General features: G+C 42.1%; 1 protein-coding gene across 1 annotated transcript in view; it reads right to left on the bottom strand.

Annotated features, from left to right (window-relative positions):
• The window catches only part of LOC133544296 (cadherin-22-like), a 589,788-nt gene that overhangs the window by 264,310 nt on the left and 311,914 nt on the right, over positions 1-13,564 (bottom strand). Inside the window, exon 4 of the mRNA XM_061889489.1 lies at positions 7,547-8,117. Within this exon, the coding sequence (XP_061745473.1) occupies positions 7,547-7,747 (201 nt within the window). The 5' untranslated portion in view covers positions 7,748-8,117. The remainder of the gene's footprint in view (positions 1-7,546; positions 8,118-13,564) is intronic.

The following is a 13,564-nucleotide window of genomic DNA, read 5'->3' as shown; positions in this document are numbered from 1 at the left end:
GAGGATTCATTATCTAAATGTACTGATCCAAGCTGCCGCCTTAATGTGACGTGAGTGGCCTTTTTTATTAGTAAATCAGATTTCATTAGTCGAGTAGCCGGAGTGTTCCACAGAGCAGGCTTGGCAAGGCTGCTGAGTCGGCGGGAAGAGGAGGAAGGAAAAAAAAAAAAAAACATGTTGCAATTATACAGTTGAGAGGTGCTCGGCTTGAGCCTAATCCTCGCCGCGCCGGTCGGAATCCCGCTGAGCCCGTACATTCACGAGCATGCATGGAACACGGTAACGTACTAAGACGTGCACAGTGTGATGCTCATAGAAGAAAAAAAACGTACGTTATGAGATTGTTGGCTGCAAATCTTTGGTGCTTGGTCATTGTTAGCCAGTGGGAGAATGCAATCAATCACATCTGACAATAAACAATCGATTATTTAATTTAACAGCAGAAACATGTACTGCATGCATGCCAGCTCCCATTAAGTAGTATGTTGAAGACCAGAAAACGAGCATCAAAAAGGACATAAAAAAATATAAATCCTTTAGTAATGTTGTATCTTTTACATAGACTGACCACATGTCCTCTTTTCCCCGGACATGTCCTCCTTTGCCGGGCTGTCCGGGCGGGGTTTCTTAAATGCCTAAAATTTCCGACAATTTGTGTTTTCAATGTGCGCCCAGGGTTAAGAAGGGGTTAAAAACAAAACAAATTGTGAAGTGGGGGAGAGCTTGGTCATTGTTAGCCAGTGGGAGAATGCAATCAAACACATCTGACAATAAACAATCGATTATTCAATTTAACAGCAGAAACATGTACTGCATGCATGCCAACTCCCATTAAGTAGTATGTTGAAGACCAGAAAACGAGCATCAAAAAGGAAATAAAAAAAATATAAATCCTTCAGTAATGTTGTATCTTTTACATAGACTGACCATACGTCCTCTTTTGCCGGGCTGTCCGGGCGGGGTTCCTTAAATGCCTCGAATGTCCGACATTTTGAGTTAGGGTTACGTGGATTTTTATTGTACGTCCAGGGTTAAGAGGGGGTTAAAAGTGAATTATATTTATATAGCGCTTTTCTCTAGTGACTCAAAGCGCTTTACATAGTGAAACCCAATATCTAAGTTACATTTATACTAGTGTGGGTGGCACTGGGAGCAAGTGGGTAAAGTGTCTTGCCCAAGGGCACAACGGCAGTGACTAGGATGGCGGAAGCCGGAATCGAACCTGCAATCCTCAAGTTGCTGGCACGGCCGCTCTACCAACCGAGCTATGCCAAACAAAAAACTAATTGTGAAGTGAGGGAGGAGAAGAGACAGAGAGAGCGAGGGAGTTCATGTTCTAAAAAAAGCTATTAAAAATGAACAAAAACATAACAAAAGTTTGGAGGTAGGGGTTAACGGGGGGTGTGGGGGTGTATACTCTAGAGTCTCGGAAGACTTAGTGCTGCAAGGGATTCTGAGTATTTGTTCTGTTGTGTTTATGTTGCGCTATCTCCCGAAATGTGTTTGTCATTCTTGTTTGGTGTGGGTTCATAGCATGGCGCATATTTGTAACAGTGTTAAGGTTGTTTATACGGCCACCCTCAGTGTGACCTGTATGGCTGTTGACCAAGTATGCCTTGCATTCACTTGTGTGTGTGTTAAAGCCGTAGATATTATGTGATTGGGCCGGCACTCTAAGGCAGTGCCTTTAAGGTTTATTGGCGCTCTGTAGTTCTCCCTACGTCCGTGTACCACTCCGTACAGCGGAATTTTTAAAAAGTCATATATTTTATTTTTTGAAACCGATACTGATAATTTCCGATAAAACATTTTAAAACATATTATCACACATCTCTACATACAATGTTAACATGCTACTATAAGAGACGCCTATATATATATATTTTTTTATTATTAGCTTCTGTTTTTTTTTAAATTCATCTTCAGACAAATTACGGGTCAGTATAGCTCGGTTGGTAGAGTGACTTGAGGGTTCCAGGTTCAATTCCCGCTTCTGCCATCCTAGTCACTGACGTTGTGTCCTTGGGCAAGACACTTTACCCGCCTGCTCCCAGTGCCACCCGCACTCGTTTAAATGTAACTTAGATATTGGTTTTTCTCTATGTCACGACTTGGACTATGGGATATTTTGTTTTTCCAACGCAAAGGATGATTGGCAAGAGCCAGGCGTGTATGTGAGTACATTTTCATTTTTTCTCTAACAAAACTACAAAAAGGCAAAAAATGGCGCGCACAGAGGCGGAGAACAAACTTGACTAATGAGAACAAAAACAGCACAATGGCATGACTATATACAAAAACAAAACTAAACAACTGCCATATAACACAACCAAAACCTTACTGTGACAAGAGCATGAGGGAAACAGCTTGGCTAGGCATGAAGGGGTTGAAGAACATGAACTCCCTCGCTCTCTCTGTCTCTTCCCCTCCGTCACTTCACAATTTGTTTTGTTTTTTGTTTGGCATAGCTCGGTTGGTAGAGCGGCCGTGCCAGCAACTTGAGGGTTGCGGGTTCGATTCCGGCTTCCGCCATCCTAGTCCCTGCCGTTGTATCCTTGGGCAAGACACTTTACCCACCTGCTCCCAGTGCCACCCGCACTGGTTTAAATGTAACTTAGATATTGGTTTTCACTATGTAAAGCGCTTTGAGTCACTAGAGAAAAGCGCTATATAAATATAATTAACTTTTAACCCTTTTTTAACCCTGGACGTACAATAAAAATCCACGTAACCCTAACTCAAAATGTCGGACATTTGAGGCATTTAAGAAACCCCGCCCGGACAGCCCGGCAAAAGAGGACGTATGGTCAGTCTATGTAAAAGATATAACATTACTGAAGGATTTATATTTTTTTATTTCCTTTTTGATGCTCGTTTTCTGGTCTTCAACATACTACTAAATGGGAGTTGGCATGCATGCAGTAAGTTTTTCTGCTGTTAAATGCAATAATTGATTGTTTATTGTCAGATGTGATTGATTGCATTCTCCCACTGGCTAACAATGACCAAGCTCTCCCTCACTTCACAATTTGTTTTTGTTTTTAACCCCTTCTTAACCCTGGACGCACATTGAAAATACAAAATGCCGGAAATTTGAGGCATTTAAGAAACCCCGCCCGGACAGCCCGGCAAAAGAGGACGTGTGGTCAGTCTATGTAAAAGATATAACATTACTGAAGGAGGTGTGAAGGCTGAGGACAGGGGCGTGACATGAGGGCCAGGTGAAAATGAATGAGTTGCTATGGAAACAAAGAAAACAAGGAAGTGCAATCGCAAGAACTGAATGTCCAAAAAACTAAACATAACATGACCAGAACAAACCATGATATCCTGGGCGTGACACTCTATGTAAATCACTTTGAGTCACTAGAGAAAAGCGCTATATAAATATAATTCACTTCACTTCCCATCAGACAAATTACATTTACACACAGCTGATTTAAGACCAGTGACATGCTTCACATTAAACCAGACACACTCCCAAAATCATTCAGTCGGCCATTTAGCTCGCCCTGGACTCACCCTCGATAAAGAAACAGCCACCGCACGGAACAGAAATCAACCATCACCTCCGGCCCCCGAGAGGCCGGGGGGCTGGGCTCCGAAAAAAAGAAAGTACAAGCCCAGAGGCGACTCGTGTCTAGACCGGAATGAAAGCGGAAAAACGAAGCCGAGACCCCTCAACGCCGACATAAAAGGTGGTCCCAGCGCTCAGGAAGAGAAGGACAAAGACGAGGTTCAATAACTTCTCCTCGAGTCTACCTCCCGTCTGCCCTGTTACACACTTTTGTGCATCCGTGAATGAACACCAGCACCTGTGTCAATATTCCATGTTTCTATGTGTGTGGCGGCCATTGTTTTAAATGTTATTACCATATTTTACGGACCATGGGGCGCTCTTTTGTGGTCTACATAACATGTATCGGTAGTTCTTTGGTCAAAATGTTGCATATATTATGTTCTACAGATCATCTTCAAGCCCCTTTCTCACAGTCGCTTCAGGATGCGATCCGGTTCTGTTTCCCTGTTTCCAGGTTCGATTCCCGCTTCCGCTATCCTAGTCACTGCCGTTGTGTCCTTGGGCAAGACACTTTACTCACCTGCTCCCAGTGCCACCCACGCTGGTTTAAATGTTACTTAGATATTGGTTTCACTATATAAAGAGCTTTGAGACACTCGAGAAAAGCGCTATATAAATATACAATTTCACCACTGATGTTTCTCTGATCTTGTTCTTGAATGGGATTGTGCTGAAAATCTTAAATTCCCCTCGGGGATTAATAAAGTATTTTTGATTCTGATCCGGATTCTAATCTGAAATGGCCATAAAAAGTGGTACATGTCTCCGGTTTGTTGGAAAAGAGCAAAAACGCCACAGGAAGGAGCAGTCGAACATGAATGTGCAGTAAATGAGTGTCTCCATGGTTATGCCCTGCATAAGCAAAATCTTAAATTAAATACTTTTCAATCGCACTCATATCATCCGTAATTCACACGCAAGACGGCCACTAATAGTACAGGCTAGGGTTGTACGGTATAGTACCGCGATGCTAATAAATCATATTCGGTAATATAACAAGCAGAGGAGCATCTTCGGCAGCGCAAAATCACAGAGTACTTACAAGCAGACAGTGTGTAGACAGAAAAGGGAGCACAGACACATTTTGGCTTAAAAACTAATGATAAAGATGATGCTTTACATGTGAAATGCCCTCCGGAAGAGGTGCTTTAAGACATGGCTAGCTAGCTAGCAGCTAACGTCCATCCGCCGTCTGCAGTGTTTTAGCTACTTCTAAATCACTAAGTATCATCCCTGCAGGATGAGGAATAGCTAAACATGCTTCAGGGTCAAAATGTAAACAAACGGCATCGGTGCATCTACATCTGACATCCACTGTAATGATACCAAGTACAGTTGCTTATCAAGTCGATACTACTATGATTAAGTCAACATTTTTTGGCATCACTTCTTTTGTTTTGTTTTTTTATTTATTCTATGTTTATAAACTCAGGAAATATGTCCCTGGCCACACGAGGACTTTGAATAGGACCAATGTATGATCCTGTAACGACTTGGTATCGGATTGATACCCAAATTTATGGTATCATCCACAACTAATGTAAAGTATCAAACAACAGAAGAATAAGTAATTATTACATTTTAACAGAAGTGTAGATAGAACATGTTAAAAGAAAAAGTAAGCAGATATTAACAGTAAATGAACAAGTAGATTAATAATTCATTTTCTACCGCTTGTCCTTAACAATGTTGACAAAATAATAAAATGGAAAATGACACAATATGTTACTGCATACTTCAGCAGCTAAATTAAGAGCCTCTGTTTGCTTACTTACTACTAAAAGACAAGTAGTCTAGTATGTTCACTATTTTATTTAAGGACAAACTTGCAATAAGAAACATGTTTAATGAACCCTAAAAAATGTTGTTAAAATAAAGCCTATAGTGGAACTTTTGTGGTGCCCTTTATATAGAAAAGTGTCGAAAAGTATGGAAAAGTATGGAAAAGTATGGAAAAGTATCGAAAAGTATCGAAATCATTTTAGTACCGGTATCGGTTGGTTCCAAATTTTGGTATCGGGACAACGCTGGTACAGGCAATTTGAAGAGATTGCACAAGCTGTTTAGCACGTGGTATTTAAATCTTAGTAAATAATTGGCCCTAGTGTGTGAATGTGAGTGTGAATGTTTTCTGTTTATCTGTGACGAGGTGGCGACTTGTCCAGGGTGTAAACCGCCTTCCGCCAGAATGCACCTTAGATAGGCTCCAGGGACAAGCGGTAGCAAATGCATGGATGGATAGGCTTCACTACGCACCATAGCTCACCGGCATCACAATGTAAACAGACGCCATTGGTGGATCGACACCTGACATTCATTGTAATGATACCAAGTACAGGCCTGTATCTGGTGGATACTACTATGATTACTTTAATATTTTTTGGCATCACAACATCTTTTTTTCATTTTTTTCAAATTGTATATCATGTTTATAAACTCAGGAAATGTGTCCCTGGACGCATGAGGACTTTGAAAATAACCAATATATGATCCTGTAACGACTTGGTATCGGACTGATACCCAAATTTGTAGTGTCATCCAAAACTAATGTAAAGTATCATTAACAACCCTTACCCCAAAAAGGGACAAGCGGTACAAAATGGATGGGTGGATAAATCAGGACCTTAATGTATGGACTTTACGTTTTGACGGTTTGGCATTTTTTAACACGGGGAAGTCAGAAAAGATGAAATTCAATACATCAGTAAAAAAATTCCTGAATTTTCTCACATTTTTTTCCCGCAACTAAATCACTGTTTTAAGGGCTCGAGCAGGATTGAGGCCATTTCCAGTTCATCTCTGTCTTCCGTGTATTATTGAAATGTGGCTATTATGTAATTTTGTTAGTAAAACATGTTTTTTTTTTGTGCAAATAACCATTAACTGTAGAATTTGATGCCAGCATTGTATCAAAAACCGTGCAACTGCAAGAAATTTAGGGATTTCAACATCTACGGTCCATAATATCATCAAAAGGTTCAGAGAACCTGGAGAAATCACTCCACGTAAGCGGCATGGCCGGGAAACCAACATTGAACGACCATGACTTTTGATCCCTCAGGCGGCACTGTATCAAAAACCGACATCAATCTCTAAAGGACATCACCACATGGGGTCAAGAACACTTCAGAAAACCACTGTCACTAAATACAGTTGGTCGCTACATCTGTAAGTGCAAGTTAAAGTTCTACTATGCAAAGCGAACGCTAATTATCATCAACATCCAGAAACGCCGCCGGCTTCTCTGGGCCCGAGATCATCTAAAATGGACTGATGCAAAGTGGAAAAGTATTCTGTGGTCTGACGAGTCCCCATTTCAAATTGTTTTTGGAAATAGTCGACATTGTATCATCGGGACCAAAGGGGAAGCGAACCATCAAGACTGTTTTCGACGCAAAGTTCAAAAGCCAGCATTTGTGATGGTATGGGGGTGCATTAGTGCCCAAGGCATGGGTAACTTACACATCTGTGAAGGCACCATTAATGCTGAAAGGTACATACAGGTTTTGGAACAACATATGCTGCCATCTAAGCGCCGTCTTTTTCATGGACGCCCCTGCTTATTTCAGCAAGACAATGCCAAGTCACATTCAGCACGTGTTACAACAGTGTGGCTTCGTAAAAAAAGAGTGCGGGTACTTTCCTGGGCCCGTCTGCAGTCCAGAGCTGTCTCCCATTTAAAATGTGTGGCGCATGTATTGAGTGTTGTTAAAAGAAAAGGTGATGTAACACAGTGGTGAACATGCCCTTTCCCATCTACTTTGGCAAGTGTTGTAGCCATGAAATTCTAAGTTAATTATTATTTGCAAAAAAAAATACAATTTATGAGTTTGAACATCAAATGTTTTGTCTTTGTAGTGCATTCAATTGAATATGGGTTGAAAAGGATTTGCAAATCATTTATATTTACATCTAACACAATTTTGTAAAAGGAAATAAAAACAAAGTGATAAAAGTACATCTTACCTTCCCGACGTAGAGCGGCTCTGTGCCCGTGTACTCCTCCACCACAAAAAACTGGTTCCACACCCATCCCCTCTTGACTCGTTCCACGGAAGAATCCCCCTGCTCCGCTTTTCTCGGACCACTAGTCCTTGAGACCTGGCACCAGCATCCAAGAAGACCCGAAGCTGCCAACAGTGTCCAAACTGTCCAAACCGAAGCCATTTTGGATGATAGTCCAATTTACATGGAATTTTGGGGAGGACACAAAAAAAAAAAAGTAAGGTAAATCTTCGGGTTTGAGGAGAATATTAATCCACAGGATCAAAGATGTTCAATTCTGGGCTTGGTCGAGAATCACAGGTTTCTTCTTAGACCCCTTGGGTTCCATCGCTGACCCACTTTTATCCAGATATTCATCACATAACGGCGTCTTTGCAACAAGATGTTCCAAAAACGACTTTGACTTCAGGATTCGCTTCCTCCTTTTTCACCGGCCTGGTCCGGCGGCCATGTTTAACGGTGAAAAAATTGACGCTTTCATGGCAAATTGTCATAAAAAGTCAAGTCGTCGATCTTCCAAAAAAGGACAAACCTAAAAAGACACAAACAAACAGACTCATTAGCATACTTTTGAGTAGTCCGGTGGATTTTTTATTTCTTTTTAACTCTGTAAAGAAACTACGGCCCATGGGCGTCTTCACTTTGAGTTTAATAAGGAATACAATTAATTACATGAATTAATTTAAAAATGTCTGACAATCTGAACGCGGAAAATTTGCCGCCATTCATGGTCAACCTGAAAAAATCCGGTCAATGACTATGAATTGTGATTTTGACCTGTACACAGCACAGCATTCACTCATATGACCCTGTCAGAACAACCTTCCCTAGTCATGGTGCGAAAAAAAAAAAAAAAATCCAAAAGTCAACACATAATAATACAAGCTGCTCAATGAATGTTGTGAATATTGTAAAAAAAGACGTCCAATCACTACTTTGAGTTCCTCCCGGATGGCAGAGCTTCTCACCCTATCTCTAAGGAAGAGCCCCGCCACATGACGGAGGAAACTCATTTCGGCCGCTTGTACCCGAGATCTTGTCCTTTCGGTCATAACCCAAAGCTCATGACCATAGGTAAGGATGGGAAGGTAGATCGACCGGTAAATTGAGAGCTTTGCCTTCCGGCTCAGCTCCTTCTTCACCACAACGGATCGATACAGCGTCCGCATTACTGAAAACGCCGCCTGTCGATCTCACGATCCACTCTTCCCTCACTCGTGAACAAAAATCCGAGGTCTTTGAACTCCTCCACTTGGACTGTAATTATTCAGATATTTTTTTTTTGACTGTCATCAGGGATTTTTTTTCCACGACTTAAAAGAAAATACAACAACAAACCAGTGTTTTGAACAACTCCTCCTTTCGAAAAGTTTACAAGTCCCACCTCCCCCCGTTAGAACAGCTTCCAAAAGTGCCCAAGTTGGCGTGCGACATGAGCGGCCCGGTGGGCTTTTGATCAGGCATCAAAACCCAGCTTGTGCCGCGGAACGCTCTCAACCGGTTCCTCGGGAGATGCCGACCGCATTAGCTATCTTGTTACCGGTTAAACGTCTCTCATCCGTCACCATTAGGGGAACGCGGTTGATGTTTTCTGGGGCAGGAGGCTGTGGCAGGATGTCCAGGACGCGAGTCATCTTCAAGGCGATCCCTAAAACCTTTCGTCAATTCGGTGGCTCGGTTTTGCAAGCTGGAGCACCATCCTTTAATGCTGTCTCCCCTTCTTCTGTGGAGGTTTCACACATTGCTCTACACCTAATTTTTCCAGAACATTTCACGTCTGTATGCAATGTGGGTTTATCAGAAGGGAAACTACACAAACCCCGTTTCCATATGAGTTGGGAAATTGTGTTAGATTAAAATACAAACGGAAAACAATGATTTGCAAATCATTTTCAACCCATATTCAGTTGAATATGCTACAAAAAACAACATATTTGATGTTCAAACTGATAAGCATGTTCTTTTTTTTGCAAATAATCATTATTAAGTTTAGAATTTGATGCCAGTAACACGTGCCAAAGAAGTTGGTAAATGTGGCAATAAATACTGATAAAGTTGAGAAATGCTCATCGAACACTTATTCGAAACATCCCACAGGTGTGCAGGCTAATTGGGAACAGGTGGGTGCCATGATTGGGTATAAAAACAGCTTCCCAAAAGATGCTCAGTCTTTCACAAGAAAGGATGGGGCGAGGTACACCCCTTTGTCCACAACTGCGTGAGCAGATAGTCAAACAGTTTAAGAACAACGTTTCTCAAAGTGCAATTGCAAGAAATTTAGGGATTTCAACATCTACGATCCATAATATCATCAAAAGGTTCAGAGAATATGGAGAAATCACTCCACATAAGCGGCATGGCCGGAAACCAACAATGAATGACCATGACCTTCGATCAGTCAGACGGCACTGTCTCAAAAACCGACATCCATCTCTAAAGGATATCACCACATGGGCTCAGGAGCACTTCAGAAAACCACTGTCACTAAATAAAGTTTGTGGCTACATCTGTAAGTGCAAGTTCAAGCTCTACTATGCAAAACAAAAGCCATTTATCAACAACATCCAGAAACGCCGCCGGCTTCTCTGGGCTCGAGATCATCTAAGATGGACTGGTGCAAAGTGGAAAAAGTGTTCTGTGGTCTGACGAGTCCACATTTCAAATTGTTTTTGGAAATATTCGACATCGTGTCATCCGGACCAAAGGGGAAGCAAACCATCCAGGCTGTTATCGACGCAAAGTTCAAAAGCCAGCATCTGTGATGGTATGGGGGTGCATTAGTGCCCAAGGCATGGGTTACTAAGATGGACTGATGCAATGTGTAAAAGTGTCCTGTGGTCTGACGAGTCCACATTTCCAACTATATTTGGAAACTGTGGATGTGGTTTCCTCCGGAACAAAGAGGAAAATAATCATCCGGATAGTTATAGGTTCAAAGTTCAAAACACCAGCATCTGTGATGGTATGGGGGTGCATTAGTGCCCAAGGCATGGGTAACTTACACATCTGTAAAGGCACCATTAATGCTGAAAGGTACATACAGGTTTTGGAACAACATATGCTACCATCTAAGCGCCATTTTTTTCATGGACGCCCCTGCTTATTTCAGCAAGACAATGCCAAGCCACATTTAGCACGTGTTACAACAACCTGGCTTTGTAAAAAAAAAGAGTGCGGGTACTTTCCTGGCCTGCTTGCAGTCCAGACCTGTCTCCATTGGAAAATGTGTGGCGCATTATGAAGCGTAAAATACGACAGCGGGGACCCCGGACTGATGAACGACTGAAGCTCTACATAAAACAAGAATGGGAAAGAATTCCACTCTCAAAGTTTCAACAATCCGTTTCCTCAGTTCCCAAACGTTTATTGAGTGTTGTTAAAAGAAAAGGTAATGTAACACAGTGGTGAACATGCCATTTCCCAACTACTTTGGCATGTGTTGCAGCCATTAAATTCTAAGTTAATTATCATTTGCAAAAAAAAAAAAAAAAAAACGTTTATGAGTTTGAACATCAAATATCTTGTCTTTGTAGTACATTTAATTGAATATGGGTTGAAAAAGATTTGCAAATCAATGTATTCTGTTTTTATTTACCTCTAACACAATTTCCCAACTCATATGGAAAGTACATATGGTCTATATATACATATATATATATATATACATATATATATATATATATATATATATATATATATATATATATATATATACATCCATATATACATATAGGCTTCACGGTGGCAGAGGGGTTAGTGCGTCTGCCTCACAACACGAAGGTCCTGCAGTCCTGGGTTCAATCCCAGGACCGGGATCTTTCTGTGTGGAGTTTGCATGTTCGCCCCGTGAATGCGTGGGTTCCCTCCGGGTACTCCTGCTTCCTCCCACTTCCAAAGACATGCACCTGGGGATAGGTTGATTGGCAACACTAAATGGTCCCTAGTGTGTGAATGTGAGTGTGAATGTTGTCCGTCTATCTGTGTTGGCCCTGCGATAAGATGGCGACTTGTCCAGTGTGTACCCCGCCTTCCGCCCCATTGTAGCTGAGATAGGCGCCAGTGCCCCCCGCGACCCCAAAAGGGAATAAGCGGTAGAAAATGGGTGAATGGATGGATACATCTTTGGACATTCCATCCTCTGGTGTCAGTCTGCCGTCATCTCCCCTCTGCGTACCACAACACATTCTTTCACAAATGTTTGTAGAAACAGTCTCCATGCCTAAGTGCTTGATTTTACACACCAAGTGATTAGGACACCTGATTCTGGTCATCTGGATGGGTGGCCAAATACTTTTGGCAATATAGTGTACATGCAGAGGGCGCCATATTCCTACGCAAGCTGTAGAACGGTGTCTTTGTGCAGCGAAACTTCGTTAAAACAACAGAGGAAAGGATATTAAATTTATGAAAGGAGTGAGAGGTCACCCTTTCGCTCTTTGCACATGTCTGCCAGATCCCCGGCAGCTGATTAATTGCATGAGGAAACACTCATTAGATAACAGCGTCTATCAATTAGTTCAATCCAATAAGGCAACAAGCGCCTAATACCTCAAACAAACAGTGGCGAGTGGCGAAGGGGACGCAGGGGGCGGGTCGGGTCTTGTCGCACGTCCTCTGTGGCCCGCGATGCCGATCGAAAAAGGGGAAGAAGCGAAAATTGAGGAAATGAGACGATGTGTTGTGTGAGGCCCGGCTGTGATTAATGGCCTTTATAAAAAGAAATGAAAATCACCCAAAAAGTTTTCTCCGGGGCCTCATGAGGCCGAGGGATGATGACACGGCGTCCAGAAGACACTCGGCAGGCCGGGCAGATGGTTGAACCAATCGTACTCTCGGCCCCCTTCTTCCTGCTCGGAGCCTTCCGGAAATAATTCTTCTCGGGCTGGCGGCAGAGGCAATGTCCGTGTTATTGGAAAGCAACTGTGCGGCGGAGCGAACAGCCTGGAGAACAGCTCGCTTCTCTTTGCTTAACTTGCTACAGACGAGGCCTTCTAATGACGACACCGTGTTGAGCATTCAGGACCTTAATGCACTTTCGGTAGCGCGCAGGAAGTGAACTCTCTTTTTGAGATAGCACTTTTGGATCGAAAAAAAAAAACAAAACTCTAATCATACATGCCACCCCTCTCGGATTTTCCGGGAGACTCCCGAAATTCAGCGCCTCTCCCAAAAACCTCCCGGGACAAATTTTCTCCCGAGGCCACGCCCCCTCTAGCTCCATGCAGACCTGGGTGAGGACGGCCTGTTTTCACGTCCGCTTTCCCACGATATAAACAGCGTGTCTGCCCGATGACGTTATAACTGTAGAATGATCGAGGGCGAGTTCTTGGTTTCTTATGTGGGTTTATTGTTAGGCAGTTTCATTAACGTCCTCCCAGCGCGGTAACAACACACAACAACAGCAGTCACATTTTCGTAAGCAGTTTGTCTGCCGTAAACAGCAATGTTGTGACACTCTTAAACAGGACAATATTGCCATCTACCGTACATGCATATGGTTGGAAAAAATGGTGACGGAGAAAAGAACAAGGAGGGACAATTCAACCCTTAACTCAACAATGAGTATGAGTGCTATGTGTGTGTATATGTGTAAATAAATGAACACTGAAATTCAAGTATTTCATATATATATATATATATATATATATATATATGCCTTCCGCCCGATTGTAGCTGAGACAGGTATCAGCGACCCCCGCGACCCTAAAAGGGAATAAGCGATAGATAATGGATGGGTGGATAGTGACAGAGAATAGAACAAGAATGGACAATTCAACCCTTAACTCAACAATGAGTATGACTGTTATGTGTGTGTATATGTGTAAATAAATGAACACTGAAATTCAAGTATTTCTTATATATATATATATATATATATATATATATATATATATATATATATATATATGTGTGAATGTGAGTGTGAATGTTGTCTGTCTTTCTGTGTTGGCCCTGCGATGAGGTGGCGACTTGTCCAGG

This window comes from Nerophis ophidion, linkage group LG02 (genome assembly GCF_033978795.1).
Source record: "Nerophis ophidion isolate RoL-2023_Sa linkage group LG02, RoL_Noph_v1.0, whole genome shotgun sequence".
Taxonomy (NCBI): Eukaryota; Metazoa; Chordata; class Actinopteri; order Syngnathiformes; family Syngnathidae; genus Nerophis; species Nerophis ophidion.
The sequence above is the reverse complement of the archived record's forward strand: the minus strand, read 5'-3'. Positions and strand labels throughout refer to the sequence as shown.